The 23,231-nt window shown below is 38.3% G+C and overlaps 1 protein-coding gene and 1 pseudogene across 1 annotated transcript; both read left to right on the top strand.

Annotated features, from left to right (window-relative positions):
* The first annotated feature begins 1,845 nt into the window (after positions 1-1,845).
* LOC127620317 (perforin-1-like) lies at positions 1,846-3,720 on the top strand (annotated as a pseudogene).
* A 15,091-nt stretch (positions 3,721-18,811) lies between these two features.
* On the top strand, positions 18,812-20,869 carry LOC127620222 (perforin-1-like). The gene is made up of 2 exons (XM_052093369.1): positions 18,812-19,335; positions 19,474-20,869. The coding sequence occupies exons 1-2, from the start codon at positions 18,812-18,814 to the stop codon at positions 20,678-20,680; spliced, it is 1,731 nt and encodes a 576-aa protein (XP_051949329.1). The 3' UTR covers positions 20,681-20,869.
* The last annotated feature ends 2,362 nt before the right edge of the window (positions 20,870-23,231 follow it).

The following is a 23,231-nucleotide window of genomic DNA, read 5'->3' on the forward strand; positions in this document are numbered from 1 at the left end:
CTGTGTTCACAGCCATGAAGGCAGTTCCCCTGCCACTGCCAGTGCCCATGACTGCACAGGTCATTTCTGTTCCTACCTGTGTTCACAGACACGAAGGCTGTTTCCCTGCTACTGCCAGTGCCCACGTCTATAGAGTCTGTTCTCCCATCATGGTCGGTACTCATGTCCTTGGAGGCTGTTCCACTGGTTCACTTCCAGTACTCAGACCAAGTAATTGCTGTGCGTGATTTGCCACTGTGTGCCCTGTAGTGATGTCATGGTCATGGCACTTAGCCAGGTTGTATGTTCATCTGTGGAGGACCGACATCATCGTCCCTTGTCTATTTTGTCAAAGCGTGTTTATGTTTTGCCCTTATGTGTTTCAGGTGTCGTTGGCATGCTGAATCTGCATTTCCATGGGAACACTGATTGTTTCCATGGATACACTGATCATTACAACATTTAGCTGCAACCGTCACCTGCCCGTGTTTGTTTCTCTTATTTAAATCCTGTCATGTACATGTGTCATGTACGGTGTCTGAATATTGTGATGTACTGTGACTGTTACTGTTTGCCATGGTCTAACACTTCTCTTTTGTGTAGTTGTAGTTGGAGTGTATCCACTGGTTGCCTGTTAGTTGAGGTGCATCTACCTGTCTGCTTGTATTCGCTCTCACTAGTTGGAGCCCAGTACTGTGGAAAAGGATTCCTCGGATATCTGCCCGTGTTTTGGGACTTGCTTACTTGCTTTGAGTTTTGAAAAAGAACTGTTTAAGTTGTAAATAAATTCCAATTGAACTTTCCCTCTGCTTTTGGGTCCTGTCTTCCCCGTACCATGACAGGCAGCCCCTCTCTGCAGGTACTGAGATTGTCGGGAGAAACTTATACACAGCTAGGTTCAAAGGCAGTGATTAAGTATACTGTATGCAAATAATATTTGTTATATATATACAGTATGTTAAAAAGAAAAAGTGATAGCTATAAAGTGTGATAGCTTTATTTGTGACTGGACAAACCTGTGCATGAACCCAAGTTAATTATTGAATAAAATTCTATATGGATCACAAATTCAGACTTTATAGCTCACATACTTTTAATGTAAATACATTTGTATGTGTGTGTGTGTGTGTGTGTGTGTGTGTATGTGTGTGTGTGTCTCACTCAATGTTAAATAATAGTAAATGCACAAATATTCAGTGTCTGTCAGCTCTAATTCAGTGGCGTCTATCAAGCTATCTGCAATCATATATGTCTTAAAGGGCTGTAAAAGACTGCATGCATTTGCAGAGGTTATTTCTGTTGTAACTTCATGTTCTGATGCTCTGTTTCCCACTGAGCATAATTATAGAATTTCACACCTTAAATTATATTAGACCTAAATGCTTTATAATGATGCCGTGGTGCTTAAAAGGCTGATAGTATACAGTGAATACCTTACCATAATAATAATAATAATAATAATAATAATAATCATGATAATAATAATAATAATAAAAATAATAATAATAACAATAATAATAATAATGTAATAATAAGCAAAAAAATATCAACCTCGAGAGATTGTGTTGACACAGACCAGTGACACCCACAACCACCAACACCAGGACTTGTATAAAACCAGGTTCGAGTGACAATTTGACTCATTTATGATCATCTGGGCTGTATTTAAAGGTAAGACTCAAAAGATTTCTGAATGTAATTATGAAACTCTAAATATAAACCATATTATTATATTTATTTAGAAACCATTTGTTTTTGCACTTAAATAAAAATAATCCTATTGATATAAAAATATTTTTAACTAACATCAGATTTGACACCAATAATGACTTTGACATAATAGCTCTTTTAAAATTACATTTTACAGACAATGGGGCAGATGCGGGCTCACCTTATTGTTTTCTGGGCAAGCCATTTGTTTCTCCTGACAGTTTGTGGAGAGGATGAATTAGGCACATCAAAACAGTGTGAAGATGCTCCATTTGTTCCAGGACACAATCTTGCTGGAGAGGGATTTGATGTTGTGACCATGGAGCGAAAAGGTTCTTACGTGATCAACACAGAAAAATGGGATCTGGGAAATGGCACTTGTAAATTGTGCACAAACCCGTACTTGGAGGGAGTAAAACAGAAGTTACCAGCTGCTGTTGTGTTCTGGAGGTCTTTACCAAAGTGTTCAATGAAAGTCTCCAGTAAGATCTTTGAATCAAGTGAATCACTGGTCAATGATTCATCATCAGCTCTCTCGGTCAGCTGGAAAGTTGGTTTAGATGTGAAGGCTGCTGGAGCTGCAGTTGGAAGCACCCATTCCAGGGAAGCAAAATTTGCAATGACAAAATCAAAAGAAGACAAATACAGTTTCACCAAACATGAAGTTGGATGTAACTTTTACAGGTGAGAGAGCTGAGGTCTTGTTTCTCACTAATACATTTATAATGACAATGAAATGAAATAAAAACTTTATTTGTAAATTAGGATCTCTCTGATTTCTTTCATCTCACTGAATGCAAACATGTTTCCTGTTTCTTTGCAGATATGGTTTATCTCAAAATCCACCTCTTCATCACGAGTTTCTTGAAGCAGTCAAATCACTCCCTTCATCTTACGATCCAAACGCTTACCGCAGCCTGATCAACACATTTGGCACTCACTATATTGAACAAGTCAAGTTAGGGGGGAAAATGAAAGCCATAACAGCCATTAAATCCTGTCAGGCAACAATTAGTGGGCTTACAGACACTGCAGTGAAAGACTGTTTGGACGTGGAAGCCTCGGGTTCTTACTCCGGAGTAACTGTGAAGGCAGAGACACATTATTGTAAAGACATGAAAAAGAAAATGGGCAGCAATGAAAAGTTTAGCAGCATGTTTACCGAACGTCAGACAGAGATTATTGGAGGGAACATAAATGGAGAAGATCTGCTTTTTTCTGGTTCATCACACCCAAATTCCCTTAAAACCTGGCTTGAGTCTTTGAAGACCATTCCCGACATAGTGCACTATTCTCTCAAACCCCTCCACTTTTTGCTCAGTGGTAAAAACCCTGCCCAGAAAGGACTTAAGAAAGCTGTGGAAGAATACATAATAGAAAATGCCCTTATGAAGGTTTGCTCAGAATCTTGCAAGATTGGCAGGAAATGCAGTGCAAGAGACCGATGTGCTTGTGTTTGTGATAGTAGTGATATTATAAAGTCTAACTGCTGTCCAACTGCAAAAGGACTTGCAACCCTGAAAGTCTACAGACTCATGGGCTAAAGATCTATATGGAGATGTAGGTTCTGAAACAGATGGGTTTGTATTAGTCAAATTTGGCACACAGGAAAAGCGCACTCAGATTATTGATGATGATAACAATCCACATTGGCCTGAAACATTTGTGTTTGGTCCTATTAAGATCACCATGGCAAATAAACTAACATTCGAAGTATATGATGCAGACAGCTACTGGAACAGTGATATACTTGGTACTTGCTCTTTTGACCTTAGAAGTGGAGTTGTGACAGAAGCCTGTGTCTTTACCTATGGCACCTTCTTTTTTACCTATGAAGTGAAATGTGCTCCCAGTCTAGAGGGCCCTCAGTGTAATGAATACAAGGGTTCTCCAATGGCTGCGCCTCTTGCTGACATTTACAGCTCAAGAAATGGTATTCTGGTTAAAGATCTGTGGAGGCTTGAATTAGCTCAAAATAACTCAAACAAGCTAAGCTTCAAGAGCACTGATGGAAAGCAGGCGGAGCTGTGATTTGCATTTAAGATCAGACCAAAATAATCATAATCAACCCCAGCTTCATTATAATTAGCTAATAAATAAATAAATAAATAAATATATATATATATATATATATATATATATATATATATATATATATATATATATATAAAATAACACTTGCTTCTATTTCTTTTCCAAGTGCATGTTGTATTTTTAACTTAATAAAGCATTCACAAAGGCAGACTTTTCTAATTTCTTTCATTTTCCTGGAAAGAGATGTTTAGCCAGTTACATTAACAATACTCCACAAAGGACAACGGCAAACATGAGGGCTACAATACACTGATGTGGGTAACAAGTTAACAAGACCACCAATGAAAATATAAGGCTGAAAACAATGTAACAAGACAAGATTAATAAACAAAGGAACCAATGAGAAAAAAACACATGAAACATGGCAGGAACAGGATAATCACATGACTAGACAAGGAAGTGGACTGTGGCGCAGAGGTGGGCCTGGACCGTGGAGTAGAGGCGGGCCTGGTCTGGTGAGCAGAGGTTTGCTTGTGACATGGCATGGAGCAGTCTGGAGTTTGACTGAAACATGGCTTGGAGCAGACTGAAGCTTGGCTGTGACATGGCATGGAACAGGCTGAGGTATGGCTGTGACATGGCATGGAACAGGCTGAGGTATGGCTGTGACATGGCATGGAGTAGACTGGGGCGTGGCTGTGTCATGGTATGGAACAGGCTGAGGTATGGCTGTGACATGGCATGGAGCTGACTCTGGCATGGCGGTGACATGGCCTGGAGCCAATTTATTAGAAATTAATATTTCAAGGTTCCACTTCTCTGGTGAAAAAAAAGTATGCTAAGTATACTTGATGCCAGACTAATTTAAGTATGCTTCAAGTGTGTTAAATTAGTTAACTTGAAGTGTGCTATTTTGGAACAACAAATTTTGTACTAAGTATATTTTAGTTGTAATTATATTGTAGTAAAGCATAACTTTAAGTGTATTTAGTGTCCTTTTGTGTACTAAATTGGAACAACTTCAAGTATACTTAGTATACTTTAAGTATATGCCAGTGTAGGGTAATTACATGCTTGATTAGTGATATTAAAATGTACTTTATTTGTGTTACAAGTACATTACAAATTAATTGCAAGTGTCTTTGAAACATACAAGTAATATACTATAAATGTATTATATTTGAGTAAAAAGTATATGCTACCTTTGGCTTATTCAAAATACTACAAATTGCACACTGTCTTCAACAACAAACTGTTATTACTTAGCTATACTTTGTACAATATACTTTAAACATTACATCGTCATACACAAAAACAGTATTTTAAATGTGTTACCTGCATGACATTTTTACTTAAAAATTAAGGAAACCGATTACCTTATTTTTGCAAAGCAAACTTGCTAGCTAAAATGAACTTATATTAATGTTCCTATGCAAGTAATGTCAACTTGTTATTATTCAACTTAATAGTACATTTCTAGTTAACTTTACTTGCTTTTACTTGCTTGTTTTTGTTAATTACTATCAATTAATTAGTAACCTTACAAATGATTTATTTGTAAGATGACTCTATTAAGTCAATTAACTTAAAATTAATACAATTTGTTCACTTTACATCTGAAATACAACTAATCTCAACATGAGTTTACTGTATCACTAAGTTGTATACACTTAAAATACTATGTGCAATCGGTTTCCACATTCTCTTTAAGTAAACTGAACATAATGTTTCTAAAAATGCATCGCTTCGCTTTAGAAGGACTTTATTAAACCCCTGACGCTGTATGGATGATTTTTTTTGAGATGGATGAGCTTTTTTGGGCTTCAAAATTTTATTGCATCAATTTAAGGAATTTAAATCAACAATGTCACAAATCAGAATTTTTTCACAATAGACAAATACAGCAACTGTAAAAGTACACCCAGAACTTTTTCATAATCTAATCTATAATATCATGTAATAAAGCAAATTGACCATTTAAAAAATATAAACAGCGATAAAAATACTTACGAAGCTCATCCTGAAAAATTCCTCTGGGTCATCAGGAGGATTGGAAGACCCTGAAGTACTGCAGTGCAAACATATGTAACATCAGATGACTACGAAAAAGTAGAGACAGGTAGACGTGAGTGTAACAATCATAGCCAAATCATTTCCATTTGATGCTTCTTGGCCAGCATTAGGGGGACATTTTTGAAAAGTTGTGCATCACGGATCACTTTCTTGAAGACTTATGTTACCCCTCAAATCAAATTGTCCATAGATTTCTCAATGGCCCAAACATTCCTCAAGTTTTGGTTTGAAATTTATTTTTGATAAATGTACTTTTAATACGTAGAATGACATGGACACTCGGAATGGAGACATGGTATTGAAACAATTCGAGAATATGTTCCGTGGCTTATGCGATAGTGCTTAAAATGTTGTGCCCTCTTTTCAGATGTATAAGTGCAGAACTTACATTTCCACTGCATAGTAGGTCATCATCTGGTACTCTACAAATAATAATAATAATAATAGTTAATCCATCACTCAAAAGTAAAAGAAACAAAATCAGATGCATATGTTTCTTCAAATTGTGGACCACTTACAATGTTGGACAATGACTAAAATGGAAACAGGTATTAAAAACAAAGCCTGTTGAAGTATCTGTGCTGATTTATATTTAAAAAGATATACATAATACTACTAATGATAATAATACTCTACTTGAAAAGGTGGCGGCGATGGGGTCGGCTGAAGACTCGCTGATAAACTCAATTGAATAGTACCTCAGAATAACACCAACCTCAGGAGCCTGCAGACTACCGTAATAATCATAATAAGCAATCATATTATTTTCGCCACAACCAGCTTGACTGGAGTTCACCACACATCATTGCGTTTTTAAATGAGAAATGTCACGTATCAAATTAAAAAGAGTTACTTTAAAAGAACCAGGCTCAAGATGTCATGGTCTGTTACATCAATTTGTACTTTGTCTGGATTGCGATCTCTAGGGTGAAGGCATCTATGTCAGTCTGCGCTGCCTCGTTCTAATGACCAGTCTTCAGTTCAAACTACTCCAGTACTCCAGTACTCCCATACTCATGCCCATCAAAAACATATACATTTCAAAATGATTTAATATGCTAACAGTCAACAAATTTTACAGATATGAAGCGGGCAAAGACTAGTTTTAACAGAAATGCCTTCAAAAAAAGTGTAGTGAATAACGTGTTTGTGCAAGTTCTTAACATGAGCTAATACGTCACAAAAAACAGCATGAAAACAACAAAGTACAAAAACTCAAAAAATTATTAAGAGTATTAAACAAATAAAGCAAAGTTTAAATCAAAATATATTACCTTGCATTTACCGAAGAAGAACGTCGATTCCTCAGTCCATGTGCTTCTGCTCTGTGTGTGGGAGGGGAAATTGCCGTCCAGTGCGCATGCCTAACAGCACGTCTTGAACATTTTGAGTAGTTAGTTAGTTATGGGAGCTGGGCGGGGGGCGTGACAAGATGGCGGAGAGAGCAGACGCACTGTGAATAGCTCAGAGTAGCAAAGCCTTAAAAATCAATGGAATGGACTAACTCAACAAAACCCTGATCTATCAGATGTAAATCCATAGGGAACTTATTAAAATACTTCAGAAACGTGTAAGTAACCCTGAACACCTCCTGGAGAACAATATTGCAGACCATAACATGACTAGCACAAAAGCTAATGCTAAATTGAAGGCTCTCCAAGCACATGACTACTGTGGTCCAGAAAGTATGGAAACTAACTCCAGAAGAACCAAAAACACCTTAACATCACCTTCCAAACCACCAGCACCACAGAAAAAGTCAAAACCAGACGACGTAGCTGCTGGAGCCCATGCTGAAGACGCCTCTAACGCAGCGATCCTGGCTGCTATCGGCACTCTTCAAAACATGATGCAGGACTTCAAAGCGGAGCTAAAGCAGAACACGCTGACTATAGCCAACATCGTGAACGCGGTAGAGTTTAACTCTGCCGAAATCAAAGAATGTAAAGAACATTGCCAAAAACTGCACGTCAAGGTGAAACAACTCAGAGAGGAGAACACAGAGCTTGGGAAAAGAGCAGCAGAAGTGGAAAAAAGAGCTGCAGAGTTGGAGCGTTATAAAAGAAGATGGAACCTACAAGTAAATGGCTTACAGGAGGAAAAAGACAAAAACACACGACACATCATCTCTGATATCATCGGAAAGATTGTGCCACACTGGAGGGAGAAGATGGATTTCATCCTGGATTCGGTGCACCGACTGGGGCCGAGTAACACCAACCGCCCTCGTCAGATCATCATGCAGTTCACAGGACGCCACATCAGGGACGAACTCTGGCGGATCACCAAACTTCACCCCGTCTGCAATGATCTCAATATCCGCTTCGAAGAAGACCTCACCAAAGAAGACCATGTCCCCCATACTTTCATTAATGGACAAAGATTCTCAACATAGACACAACTTTCCAGGGTTTTTGAATCCCGAAAATAAGTGAGTTTGAATTAAAATGTTTTCTCAGGGTTTTGCTACTATTATATATTCCTAATAGGAAACTTCTATTGTTGTTTTAAGTAAGTTCAGCAATCCATTGTTGTTGATTGTTTTTTTAGTTGTTTTTGCTCTATGTTCAGTTTAAAGAGTAACATCTCTCTAATTTCTGTTAATGCAAGGGGTTTAAGAGACATGACAAAGAGAAAAAGTATTTTCTTATTTTGTAAAGGGAAGAAGTCAAATATAATTTTTTTGCAGGAAACACATTCTAAGGTTGATGATGTTATATTTTGGTCTAAACAATGGGGAGATGAAGCTTACTTTAGCCATGGCACTCCAAGGTCAGCAGGAGTCACCATCCTCCTAAATAATTTCAAAGGTCATATTGTGTCCCATATGGCAGATGAGTTTGGTCACTGGCTGATTCTTATCATAAACATTGATGGTCTGAAATTCATCTTAATCAACATTTATGGCTATAACATCAGCAGAGAACCTACTTGAACAAATTGGCTTACATTTAGACAATCTCAAATTAACACACTCAACTGATAACATCATAATTGGAGGGGATCTAAACCTAGTTCATGATGAATTTTTTGATAAATATCCTTGCAGATACTCTGCAAGTCATCCAAACACCATATTCAAACTTTTGTGAAAAACATAATTTGGCTGATACTTGTAGACACTTAAGTCCAGGAATATCTAAATACTCCTGTTTTAGCTCAAACCACAATTTTAAATCCAGAATTTATCACTGGTTAATTGCAAATCATTTACTATTTTATAATATTAGCTCTGATATTTCTGCTGCACCACTAACAGATCATAGTGTCATTTTACTACAGATAAAATCCAATGACAACAATGTCCATTCACACACATATTGGAAGTTCAATTCCAGTCTGCTCAAAAATAATGACTACTGCCAAAAAATCTAATTATTAATTAAAGAAATTGCCAATTCTGAGGAGCTAACAACTGCTACCAAAAAGTGGGAATTCCTAAAATATAAAATACGCCAATTTACCATCTCATTCAGTAAAATAATTTAAAAAGATAGTGAAAAACAAGAAGTAGACATTATTAATCAGTTAAATATGTACTACAATAAACCAAACCCAACAGAAGATATAGACAGAAGATATTAAACCTCCAACCTAAACTAGATGAAATTTACAGTCGTAAGGCCCAAGGGGCCTTCATTAGATCCAGAGCTAAGTGGATAGAGGAGGGGGGAAAACATTCAGCGTATTTCTGTGGTCTTGAAAAAAAGACAGGAAAAAAATAGCATCAGATCCTTCATGGTTGATAATAATAAAGTCACAGATGATAAATTGATCTCTTCAGAAATCTTGAAATTCTATAGCCACCTCTATAGCTCTAAATTTTCTACAAGTTTTTACTGAAATATTTGAAACATGTGTGCTTCCACCAACAATGAGACATGGGGTTATCGTCTCAATTCCAAAACCTGGGAAAGATCCCAGAATTATAGATAACAGAAGACCCATTACACTCAGAAATTCAGACTACAAACTCCTGACTTACATCTTCACTTCTCGTCTTCAGACAGGGATTTCGGATCTTATTGCAGATACACAGTCAAGTTTCTTAAAAGGAAGGTCAATTCATAATAATATATATAATATACAATAATAGATTGGTAATGGACATCATTGAGTATAGAAGCCAAATAGAGGATGATGGTTTCCTTCTCTTTCTAGACTTCTATAAAACATTTGACTCCGTGGCGCATCCATTTTTTCTTTCGGCGCTCGAACACTTTAGCTTTGGAGACAAGTTTAGAGAATTGGTTTGTGGATTATATCGAGATATTAGTAGCTGTGTCCTATTACCTAGTGGTACCACCCCAAGCTTCAAGATTAATGTGGGTATTCCTCAAGGTTGCCCCATCTCACCATACCTGTTCATCTTAGCCACAGAAATGCTAGCAATCTATATTAAAAACTGTAATGATATTAAAAAACGTAATGTACTTGGCACAGACATAATCATCAGCCAACTAGCAGATGACACAACAATATTCTTAAAAGATAGATACCAAATTTCAACAACTATTGCCAAAATTGAAAAATTCTCCAAAGCCTCAGGCCTAACATTAAACTTAAAAAAGTGTGAATTGCTGGCTGTACACGATACTTCACTGAAAGACATCTGTAATATCCCTATTAAATCAGAATTTAAATACCTGGGGATTTACCTTTCCAAGGACCAAAAACAAAGCCAAGTTTTGAATGTAGAAAATAAAATGATTTAAGAATGCAAGTCAAGACTAAATATATGGCTACAGAGGGACCTATCAATACTAGGTCGAATTTACCTAACTAAGATGGAATGTTTATCGAGATGTTTTTACCCAGCCTTTTTCAATGACATTCCAAACAAATTGATTAAATCTATCAACCAAATCAACCTAAATTTCATTTGGAGAAACAGACCACATTATATGAAGAAAAGCAGTATGGTTAAAGACACAAAGGATGGAGGACTAAAAGTTATTGATTTTGACTGCCTTAATGGAACCTTAAAAAATAAATTGGTTAAAATCTTGGATCAAACACAGCAACTCCTTTTTGTATTGTATTCCAAAGACCTTATTCAAGAAAATTGGAGTATTATAATTTCTTCATAGAGTGGACTTTAATGTTGACAAATTACCTATATCATTGTCAGAGTTTTACAGAGAAATACTCTTCTATTGGAAAATGTTATATGTACATAACTTCTCACCCTACACATCTGTAATCTGGAACAACAGATTTGTTTTGCACCGCAACAGATCTCTGTTTTTTGAAGATTGGTATGGGAGAAATATATGGTCCATAGCCAACTTAATGGATACCAACAGACATTTTTTAAATTATGAACAATTTTGCATCAAATATAATTTCAAACCCTTAAAATCAGACTTTACTAAATTACATAGAGCACTACCCATAAATATTTTGGCTTATCATCCAATACAACCACAATTGGCCCCACTATCAATTCAAGGGATTTTTAGTCTGGATAGAAAATGCACCAATCACTTTATTAGAAATTGTTTTACTGACTAACTTTACCCTGAAAGGCAAAATAAAAATAACATCCTACAAAAAATTGATAAAGATTCAATTACTAAACTAAGAACAATGTATCTAACACTCCCTATACCCCCAAAGTGAAAGAAACACACTTCAAAGTAATGAACAACATTTACCCCTCTAAAGAATTACTTAGACTTCGCTTTGGTATAGATGATAACACATGTACATTCTGTGACAATGATGTTGAAACTATGGACCATGTATTTTTCTCATGTAATGTGATACAGACATTTTTGTGTGATATACATAATTGGGTTAAGCAACAGATGTCTTCATTCCCAACCTCTATCTCCAGAGACGACATAACATTTGGATTGATTTTGCAAAGCAAGGGTGATGAGCTCTGTAGTAATACAATTGTATGTCTAGCTAAATTTTTCATTCACAAATGTAGAATTGTGAAATCAACTCCCAAATTTGTCGTTTTTTTAAATGAATTTAAATTGTATATAAAATCCTTAAAAACTCTGAAAGGTCCTAAAGCACAAAACATATTTGATACCCTAAAACACTTCCCAACTGAGGTAAATAGCTGAACAATGACTGAATTCTTCCCTTATGTTATAATTTCCTACCATTTATTTATTTGAATGTTACTCTTTCCTTTTATAAATCATCCTTATTTTTGTTACTAAGACTACATATATATTTCCTATGTTTGTATTAAGAGCTGCTCCCTCTGGCTATATATCTCTGTATCCTATTTTGAAGAAACAGATTTTATGCAGCCATGTGTCACGATTCACTGTTGTCTACCCTGTGTTTTGCCTCTGTCATCTGTTCCCCATGGACTACACTTCCCATAATTCCCTGCCCTCATCACTGCCAGCTGTCTTCCATTCTCCTCACCTGTGTTTCATCTACTCATTAGTCTTTTTGTATATTATGCCCTGTTGGTTGCTTGTTCTTGGTCAGTTGTTGAATGTATATACTTGAATGTATCCTGACCTACCGTGTTTTGCCCGTGCCCTTCGTGGATGTTTTCTCCTGTCTATGTTTTTGTCTCTCCTCGTGGATGTTTTATTTTGTTCCGGTGTTTTCCCAGTTATTTGTATTTGTTTATTTTTTCATTAAAATCCTTCGCTGCTCCTAGATCCAGCTCTCTTAACTTCTTCCCTGCGTTAGCTACACCATGTTTGTCTGTAAATTTTGATATTTTCAATAAAAAATAAAAATAAAAAAGTTATGGGAGCTGTGTACGAAAATGTCAGCAACAATTACAATTTTCAAAAACTCAACATTTTGGTTAAATTCCAGTAACATATTATATTTTTAAGTTAGGAATACTATTACATTTTACAGTGTACTGAAGGCTGAATTTCTTGGAGGACTTTTTTTACGCAATGCTGAATGAACTTGTTTTCAAGGCCATTGCAATAAATAACATATAAAAACTTCAATAACAGAGTGTTTATTTAAATCTCACATGGTTTTATAATTGTAAAACATAACAAAATGTACCAACTGTAGCTCCCTCCAGTGACAGACATGAGGCACGAGGTCATAGTTAAAAGACCCCTTATGAGCAGATAAATCTTCCTTTTTTTTCCCCTCGTCCTCCCTCTTCTAGGTTTGTCTGCTTGCATGTTTACTACTAAGTGTAGCTGTCGCTAATTTATTTTCTGTCATCTTTTTTGGTGCTTCGCTCAACAGGTGTTTTCTTAATTAGTTACGGGCAGAACACTAGCGCCCTTAAAGTATATTTATCTAAAATATATTTTTAGATAATATACTAAAGTACAATTATTTTAAAGTGTGTTAAAAGTTGTATTGTGAAAATTGGTGAAAGCATGATGCTAATATACTTTAAATATATTCAAAGATAGTACAATTTTGGTTAGTATATTTGCAATATACAATTTAAAAAAAGAATATATTTAAAATACAATAAAGTATACTTTTTTCACTAGGGTTCTGAAGTGTTTCCCTCACATATGAATCCATCACATCCCATTTAAAAAATATAGTTCATATAAAGTGAATTAACAACTTAATTCACATTATATGAAATATATGTAATTTCAATTTCAAGCAATGGGCTTCATTAACGAGGCGATCACAAAAAGAGCCAGGCACCTTCCTGCAATGGTAAAAGAACACCATCAAAATGTTGCTGCTTTTTGGAATTAAAAAGTCACAATAAAAAATATAAATGTCACGACGTGAAAAAAGTCATAACCATCGTGAATTACATTTACATTACATTTATGCATTTGGCAGACGCTTTTATCCAAAGCGACTTACAGTGAACTTATTACAGGTACAATCCCCCGGAGCAACCTGGAGTTAAGTGCCTTGCTCAAGGACAAAATGGTGGTGGGTGTGGGGATCAAACCAGGGACCTGGTTCGATTACCAGTTATGTGCTTTAGTCCACTAAACCACCACCACCACCAGGGGTTGGCAACCTATGGCACACGTGACAGCATTGGCATGCAGAGGGGTAATCATTGGCACACCAGTAACGGCGAGAGAGGAGTAGACTATATTTATATAAATTCTGCACCTGCATTCCAGTCTACATCTTGATGTAAATCCTTCCTCATGATTACGCAGTGTTTTCATCAGCTGAATGGGAAGCTAAACACTATTAAAGTGTGATGAGACTCGCACATCACAAGCCAGCAGCACTTCTCTTTCGATTAAACGCCTGAGTAGATGCGTCCACTTTGCTTTGGTCAGACTGCGCAGATGACAGCCTACATTCCATGTTTCATTTTCTTTTTGCTTTCAGAACAACACGTCATATAATAAGGAAAACACCACTATTAATCCTTCATCGGCACAGCCATTGACTAGGAAAATAAAAAATGGCACTCCGTGTCAAAAAGGTTGCCAATCCCTAGTACACATATCTTGTTGAGTCCAATTTGTGTATTATATAATTTAGTGCCTTGCAGATATAACTTTCTAGATAAAATGTTTCATATTTCTGCTTTGAAGTACTTTAATGTTACACTGTAAAAATTACAATATAATTTTCTTTCAGTTGATGAAAAACTGCCGTGTCTGCAACACCAGATAATCAAACACAAACAGCAGGGTTAAGTTGGAGAGTTTGGACATGTGCAAGAAGGGGCTGCCAGAGTTTGACAGAAATAGTGCTAGGTTGGCGAAGAGTGTATCTAATTTTCTCTAATTTCATAAAATAGAGAACATCTCTTACCCAGCGAATGTGAGAGGGGGTGAGGACACTTCCAATTCAATAGAATTCGACGTCTTGCCAAAAGAGTTGAAAAAGCTAAAAAATCTGAGAAGTAAGAAGGCAAAGGGTGGTCAGGTGGGAGAACCCCAAACAAAGCAGTAATTGAACAGGGTGGGATATCCACCTTGCACTGTATGAGCCTGTGACGTGTGCAGATGGAGGAGGAATACACCCTGTACAAAATTACTTTCCATGTCTCCTCATTAAAGTCAGTACCAATGTCTTGGGACCAAATGATGCATAGGTTGTCAAAAGATGAAAATTTGCAAATGAACAATTATATTCACTAATTTAGAAATTGACACTTTAACACACAGAATGGAGTCCAAATCTGAAGGGAGAGGCACATTAGGAAAGTTGGTAATTTGTTTACGCACAAAGTCTTGAATTTGTAGATATCTGAAAAAAATGGCTTCTAGGAATATTAAACTTAGAGGACAACTGATCAAAAGAGGCAAAAACACTATCAATGTAGAGGTCATCAATAGAAACCAATCCAAGAGCCCTCCAAGAGGCATAAGCACTGTCCAAAATGGAAGGGTGGAATAAAGGGTTATAGTGTAATGGGGGATAAAAAGGGGTTGATATGAAGACCAAAATGGTGCAAAAATTGGGTCCAGATTTTAAGATTGTTTTTTACAATTATGTTATTTGAATATTTCATCAGAGACGTATGTGGAAGACATAGAAGGGAAGCCAGGGAGGAGGACTTACACAAAATGTTCTCAATGTGCAACCAGGATGGGGGGTCAACTAAGTTATTAGAATGAAATCAATATAAAGAAGAGCATATATTTGCAAATTAGGAAGAGTCTTTTTATTCCAAAGAAAATTCTAAATAGAGCTGTCAAGTGAATAAAAATAGGAATACAATGAAAAAAATATATAATTTGGGGAGCACGCGCATCTTAATACAGTTAACCCTCCCAACCAGGGACAAAGGAAGGAGAGACCAATGGCTAAAATCCTAAAATCCTAAAGTTGTGGTCAAATAAGTCTGAAAAACATTTTGTCACATTTATGCCTAAATACCTAAGACTCTGTAAAGCAGATATGAAAGGCAGATATGCTAATAGGTATTCCAAGGCTGCCTTATTGATGGGCATTAATTAACTTTTACTCAAATTTAACTTGTAGCCTGAAATTAGACCAAACTCTGCCAGGACCAGCACCAAGGGGATGGAGGTGCCAGGGTCCGACACATATAACAAAAGATCATCTGCATATAAATACAATTTATGCTCCCGCCCTCCCCTTTGTATGCCAGCCATCACGCTGGATCTAAGAGCAACCGCCAAAGGCTCAATGGCTAATGCAAATAACAGTGGGGAGAGTGGGCAGCCCTGTCTAGTCCCACGACCAAGGGACAAATACTTATAGTTATTATGTGTTCATACACAGGCCATTGGGGACGTGTATAGAAGCTTAATCCAAGCTATAAACTGGTCGGGAAAACCGAAGAATAAAACCCCCACTCGATCAAATGCCTTCTCAGCATCCAGGGTCATGACCGGGTCAGGGGGCCTGGGAGGAGGCCACAGGACGGGAACCGGGTCAGGAGGCCTGGGAGGAGACCTGGGAGGAGGCCACAGGACAGGGACTGGGTCAGGAGGCCTGGGAGGAGGCCACAGGACGGGGACTGGGTCAGGAGGCCTGGGAGATGGCCACAGGACAGGGAACGGATCAGGAGGGCTGGGAGGAGGCCACAGGACAGGGACTGGGTTCAGGAGGCCTGGGAGGAGGCCACAGGAAGACTCGGGAAGTGGAGCCTTGGAAGATTCGGGAGGTGGAGCCGTGGAAGGCGGAGCACTTGAAGACTCGGGAGGCGGAGCCTTGGAAGACTTGGGAGGCAGAGCCCTTGAAGGCGGAGACCTGGAAGACTCGGGAGGTGGAGCCCTGGAAAACTCGGGAGGCGGAGCCCTGGAAGGCGGAGCACAGGAAGGCTCAGGAGACGGAGCCCTGGAAAGCTCAGGAGGCAGAGCCCTGGAAGACTTGGGAGGCAGAGCCCTGGAAGGCTCGGGAGGCGGAGCCATGGAAGGCACAGGAGGCGGAGCCCTGGAAGGCTCGGGAGGCGGAGCCCTGGAATTCTCGGGACGCGGAGCCCTGGAAGACTCGGGAGGCAGAGCCCTGGAATACTCGGGAGGCAGAGCCCTGGAAGGCTCGGGAGGTGTAGCCCTGGAAGGTGGAGCCCTGGAAGACTCGGGAGGCGGAGCCCTGAAGACTTGGGAGGCGGAGCCCTTGAAGGCTCGGGAGGCAGAGTCCTGGAAGGCTCGGGAGGCGGAGCCCTGGAAGACTCGGTAGGCGGAGCCCTGGAAGGCTCGGGAGGCGTGGCCATGGCGTGGAAGGCAGGGGGGCGACCACTGCGGGAGGAGATTTAAAGCCCTCTTCCTCTACGCCACCGTGAAAGGCGAGCTGCTAACTCGCAGATTCTCCTCCACAAACTCGGCGAGCGTCCAGTGAGGATCCGCTGGAGGCAATAGTTCTTTTAGTGCACCACTGAGCCCGCCCTGAAGAAAACTACCAACAAATAATCTGGGTAGTCCACCAAATTCACCAGTTCTAAAAACTTGCAGACTTGATCCTCAACTGGACGGTCCCCTTGCTCGAGGAGGAGAATTCTGATGGCTGCTAGATCCATATAAGTTTAGTTCTTCGGTGACGAAGCAGGCAGAGAATGAGGATCTAAGTGCAGCTTTATTTAACAAAAAAAAGAAAAACTCGGAATAAAGAAAACCACAAGGAACCTTGCACAGAGCATAACAAAACATGCAAGAACTAACAAAGGAAACAAGGAAACTAAGGGCTTAAATACACAAGGGAACACACAAGGGAATGAGGAACACCAGGGGAAACGATCAGGGAATGAGAAATAATCAGGGGAAAACCAATCATAAAATGAAACTACAAAGGACTAAAAAAACCAAACAGGAAACAGGAACTAAACTAAACTTCAACATATAAGCACAAAAAGAAAAGACAACAGGGTATATGACAGCCACTGAGGTTAGCATTACTAATTTGCTGACATCTGCGCTCTCTGAGACGTGTCTGACCATAAATTTTAGATATACAAAGCGAACGAACTCCAACCACAATATCGCAAAAATCACGCCGCCGGCAATAATGCACTTATTACTTACGCCATCTGTCAAACACGGATATAGTGGAATAAGTCCCGCATTCTAAATAAAAGAGCCAATCATCCATTCGTAAAGTCATTGTGTCACTGCAGATGTTTAACAGACTCGGGACCCGAAGTATAAGAATGGGACCTGACCCGGACCCTGCTGACCGTTTAAAATATGGACCCTCTAGTCCACTCTCTAAGTAGATATACACAGGTAGGTTCAGAGAAAGTGATTCAGTATTCCTTATGTGAATAATATATGTGAGCACTTCACAATGTTAAAAAGGAAAATTTATATAAAGTGTGATAAATTGTTTTGTGACTGGACAAACCTGTCCATCCATCCATCCATCGTCAACCGCTTATCCTGTGTACAGGGTCGCAGGAGGCTGGAGCCTATCCCAGCTAACATTGGGCGAAAGGCGGGGGACACCCTGGACAGGTCGCCAGTACAAACCTGTCCATGAACCTTATTATTGAAGTTAATTATTGAAACATTCCAAAATTCTACATGGATCACAAATTCAGACTTAATAGCTCACATACTTAGTGCACTTGTACTGTTTGTGTGTGTGTGTGTGTGTGTGTCTGTTTTCCACTGAGCATATTTATAGAATTTCACACAAATGTTTTGCTCAGATGTGTTAAAATGACATTAGACCTAAATGCTTTATAATGATGTTGTGGTGCTTAAAAGGCTGATAGTATACAGTGAATACCTTACCATAATAATAATAATAATAATGATAATAATAAAAATAATAAAAAATAAGAATAATAATATTATAATGTAATAATAAGCAATAAACTATCAACCTCTAGAGATTGTGTTGACTTGAACACAGACCAGTGACACCCACATCCACCAACACCAGGACTTGTATAAAACCAGGTTCAAGTGACAGTTTGACTCATTTATGATCATCTGGCTGTATTTAAAGGTAAGACTCAAACGATTTCTGAATGTAATTATGAAACTCTAAATATAAACCATATTTTTATATTTATTTAGAAACCATTTGTATTTGCACTTAAATAAAAATAATCCTATTGATATAAAAATCTTTTTAACTGACATCAGATTTGACACCAATAATGACTTTGACATAATAGCTCTTTTAAAATTAAATTTTACAGACAATGGGGCAGATGCGGGCTCACCTTATTGTTTTCTGGGCAAGCCATTTGTTTCTCCTGACAGTTTGTGGAGAGGATGAATTAGGCACATCAAAACAGTGTGAAGATGCTCCATTTGTTCCAGGACACAATCTTGCTGGAGAGGGATTTGATGTTGTGACCATGGAGCGAAAAGGTTCTTACGTGATCAACACAGAAAAATGGGATCTGGGAAATGGCACTTGTAAATTGCGCAAGAACCCGTACTTGAAGGGAATAAAACAGAAGTTACCAGCTGCTGTTGTGTTCTGGAGGTCTTTACCAAAGTGTTCAATGAAAGTCTCCAGTAAGATCTTTGAATCAAGTGAATCACTGGTCAATGATTCATCATCAGCTCTCTCGGTCAGCTGGAAAGTTGGTTTAGATGTGAAGGCTGCTGGAGCTGCAGTTGGAAGCACCCATTCCAGGGAAGCAAAATTTGCAATGACAAAATCAAAAGAAGACAAATACAGTTTCACCAAACATGAAGTTGGATGTAACTTTTACGGGTGAGAAAGCTGAGGTCTTGTTTCTCACTAATAAATGTATAATGACAATGAAATGAAATAAAAACGTTATTTTTAAATGTGATCTCTCTGATTTCTTTCATCTCACTGAATGCAAACATGTTTGCTGTTTCTTTGCAGATATCGTTTATCTCAAAATCCACCTCTTCATCACGAGTTTCTTGAAGCAGTCAAATCACTCCCTTCATCTTACGATCCAAACGCTTACCGCAGCCTGATCAACACATATGGCACTCACTATATTGCACGTGTCTGGTTAGGGGGGAAAATGAAAGCCATAACAGCCATTAAATCCTGTCAGGCAACAATTAGTGGGCTTACAGATACTGCAGTGAAAGACTGTTTGGACGTGGAAGCCTCGGGTTCTTACTCCGTAGTAACTGTGAAGGTAGAGACACATTTATGCAAAGACATGAAAAAGAAAATGGGCAGCAATGAAAAGTTTAGCAGCATGTTTAACGAACGTCAGACAGAGATTATTGGAGGGAACATAAATGGAGAAGATCTGCTTTTTTCTGGTTCATCACACCCAAATTCCCTTAAAACCTGGCTTGAGTCTTTGAAGACCATTCCCGACATAGTGCACTACTCTCTCAAACCCCTCCACTTTTTGCTCAGTGGTAAAAACCCTGCCCGGAAAGGACTTAAGAAAGCTGTGGAAGAATACATAATAGAAAATGCCCTTATGAAGGTTTGCTCAGAATCTTGCCAGATTGGCAGGAAATGCAGTGCAAGAGACCGATGTGCTTGTGTTTGTGATAGTAGTGATATTATAAAGTCTAACTGCTGTCCAACTGCAAAAGGACTTGCAACCCTGAAAGTCTACAGACTCTGGGCTAAAGATCTATATGGAGATGTAGGTTCTCAAACAGATGGTGTTGTATCAGTCAAATTTGGCACACAGGAAAAGCGCACTCAGATTATTGATGATGATGACAATCCACATTGGCCTGAAACATTTGTGTTTGGTCCTATTAAGATCACCATGGCTAATAAACTAACATTCGAAGTATATGATGCAGACAGCTACTGGAACAGTGATATACTTGGTACTTGCTCTTTTGACCTTAGAAGTGGAGTAGTGACAGAAGCCTGTGTCTTTACCTATGGCACCTTCTTTTTTACCTATGAAGTGAAATGTGCTCCCAGTCTAGAGGGCCCTCAGTGTAATGAATACAAGGGTTCTCCAATGGCTGCGCCTCTTGCTGACATTTACAGCTCAAGAAATGGTATTCTGGTTAAAGATCTGTGGAGGCTTGAATTAGCTCAAAATAACTCAAACAAGCTAAATTTCAAGAGCACTGATGGAAAGCAGGCGGAGCTGTGATTTGTATTTGCAATTGCGATCAGACATGAAAGCATAAAAAAATAAGATAAAGTCACAAAATAGAGTGGTTTAGTTGCATTTTCAAGTGTTTCTTTTTTTGTGAACATCCAAAACATTTGCTTTCTTTACCTCTTTTGTATGTGCTTCATATTTGTATGTGCTTCATATTTAGATTTTATTAAAGCATTCATAAAGACAGACCTGTGTGATCTATTTAATTTTTGGAAAGTGAAACTTATTGAATCAATAAAAGCATCTACGCACTAATTTACAAGAACAGTCCTCCTCTAGGTTCATAGGGTTAAATGCCATGAAGGCTATTCTCCTACCACTGCCAGTGCTCATGACAATGGAGGTCATTTCTGTCCCTGCCTGTGTTCACTGCCATGAAGGCTGTTCACCTGCCACTGCCAGAACCCACGTCCACGGATGCTGTTCCCCGCTCACTGCCAGCACTCACAGCCATGGAGGCTATTCCCCCATTTAATATAAAGTCATAAAATAGAATGTGTTAGTTGCATTTTCAACAGATAGCAAAACTAGCTTAAGTGTTTTTGGGGATTCTCACTTAGAACATCCAAAACATTTGCTTTCAAAAACATATTTTTTGTATGTGCTTCATATTTAGATTTTATTAAAGCATTTATAAAGACAGACCTGTGTGATCTCTTTAATTTTGGAAAGTGAAACTTACTGAATCAATAAAAGCATCTATGCACAAGAAAAGACCTCCTATAAGTTCATAGGGTTAAATGCCCCTTTTTTTTGTTATGTTATGGTATGTTATGGGTTTCTCTTTCAAGACGCTCACTTCAACACTGCATCAGTTAACTGACACTTTGGGGATCTCCACAGAGATAACCGATCTCTTCGTCTTCTTATCAAATCTAGTTTTTGTACACACTCACTGTCCGAACGTCCATACCTGCTGCACCACGTCTCTCTATTTCTTCAGTGTCTCATGCTGGACAAGCACATTTTTAGACACGATGTCAAGTTACAAATAACTTCAGGTCTCAAAAACGCATGTCGAGACATCTGCTTTCTGTTTCATTAGTTGCGCTGCATCTAGAATGTTTTTAGCGCAGGTGGCACAAAGATTTAACATTCTAAACAAGTAAGGTTTCAAAGAGGTGACTATTTCATTGTTTAACATTATTCCAGATTGTTCTGCACCAAGCAAATATCAGCACTTAAATGGCAATGTTTTTATCCCCCCTTCTGCTCTAGTGTGCTTATGGGCTGCCATGCCTTGTGTTTACTGCTACAAATGTGGCCTAAGATGCTTACATAAAATACAGCCTTTTGGAACATGTTGAACAATACACTGCAGCCTCCAGGTGAAAGTGAAGTAAATAAGACAGAAATATATTCAAAAATCTTATATAACAAATCTTCAAAGTTATACAAATAATACTGTACCATATTATAACAACAAACTCAACAACAATAAATAATTGTTGGGTTATAATAAAATAACAACTGAGTTCTAAAATGTTAGTAAGTGAAGTAGTAGGTTTTGCGCAACATGTTAAATTGGGGATCCTGGCTGGTCGATTGCTTGAGGCCTCAAAAATCACAAGCATGCCCCTGTGCACATCGACATAGATTGATCTCTCCTTCTGTTAGCGGACAGACAATCCCTCATTTCACATTTTGACTGCTTCACCAGTGAGTGGATTATTTCTATGGAATGGAAACATATCCTTTGAATTATTGAAGTGTATTCATAAACGCTAGCACATTTATTGTATAAAAAGAGCCATTTGCTTTACAACATCTTTTTCACGATGTCATTTCGTAAATGTTTTCCACTGTGTGAGCTGTTCATGTGCACGAAGGCAGCGCTCAGAGAGATGGATTGCATTCACCATTTTATGGCCCTCTACAGTCTAGTGGTTGGATAATTCAATAATTATGGACAGTTTTTTTTTACAGACTCTTGAAGGAATTACATGAAAAGACTCAACCAAACAAAAATGTACAGTGTCTGGAGAGACAATAATTACCTTACCTGAGGAAAATAGAAAAGAAACAACATGTCTTATTAACACTCACTCAAACATAAAACAAGGATAAATCCCAGTCAAAGAAAATACCTTTAACCAAAGTACACAGAAAAAGCAACTATAACAACACTTTCCTAAGTAATACAACATATGTTTGGCTTGGAGAGGGGAAAACTCCTTGTAGTGAGGCACTGCCAAGGCTTAATACCATCTTTCTCTCCTAACAACCAATCACAACAGTCAGTTGATTAGCAGTCATTAATGACAGCAGCTGAGGCAGCCTGTGAGGAGAGAGAGACGAAACAGGGACTGAGTTTGGATTTGCGTACTACCATACTACTCGGAACTCAGCAAGGGGTATACATTGGGTCCTTCTCATTTCTAAAATTGTGTATCCTCATTTCCTTTCCATGCTTCCTTTCCTCACTTCCTACCTCAACAATCTTAGGAAACAAGGCAAGGATCTAAGGAAAGGAAACGAGGATGGAGGAATCAAAGAAAGACAAATTTGAAAAATGAAATGCCCTGCTCTCTCACGCATC

This window comes from Xyrauchen texanus, chromosome 26 (genome assembly GCF_025860055.1).
Source record: "Xyrauchen texanus isolate HMW12.3.18 chromosome 26, RBS_HiC_50CHRs, whole genome shotgun sequence".
NCBI lineage: Eukaryota > Metazoa > Chordata > Actinopteri > Cypriniformes > Catostomidae > Xyrauchen > Xyrauchen texanus.

What these genes read in the sequence shown, in the direction of transcription:
- LOC127620222 (XM_052093369.1), top strand. Translation starts at nt 18,812, where the DNA reads ATGGGGCAGATGCGGGCTCACCTTATTGTTTTCTGGGCAAGCCATTTG. An exon ending in GTTGGATGTAACTTTTACGG is followed by an intron (nt 19,336 to 19,473) that starts GTGAGAAAGCTG and finishes GTTTCTTTGCAG; the next exon opens with ATATCGTTTATCTCAAAATC.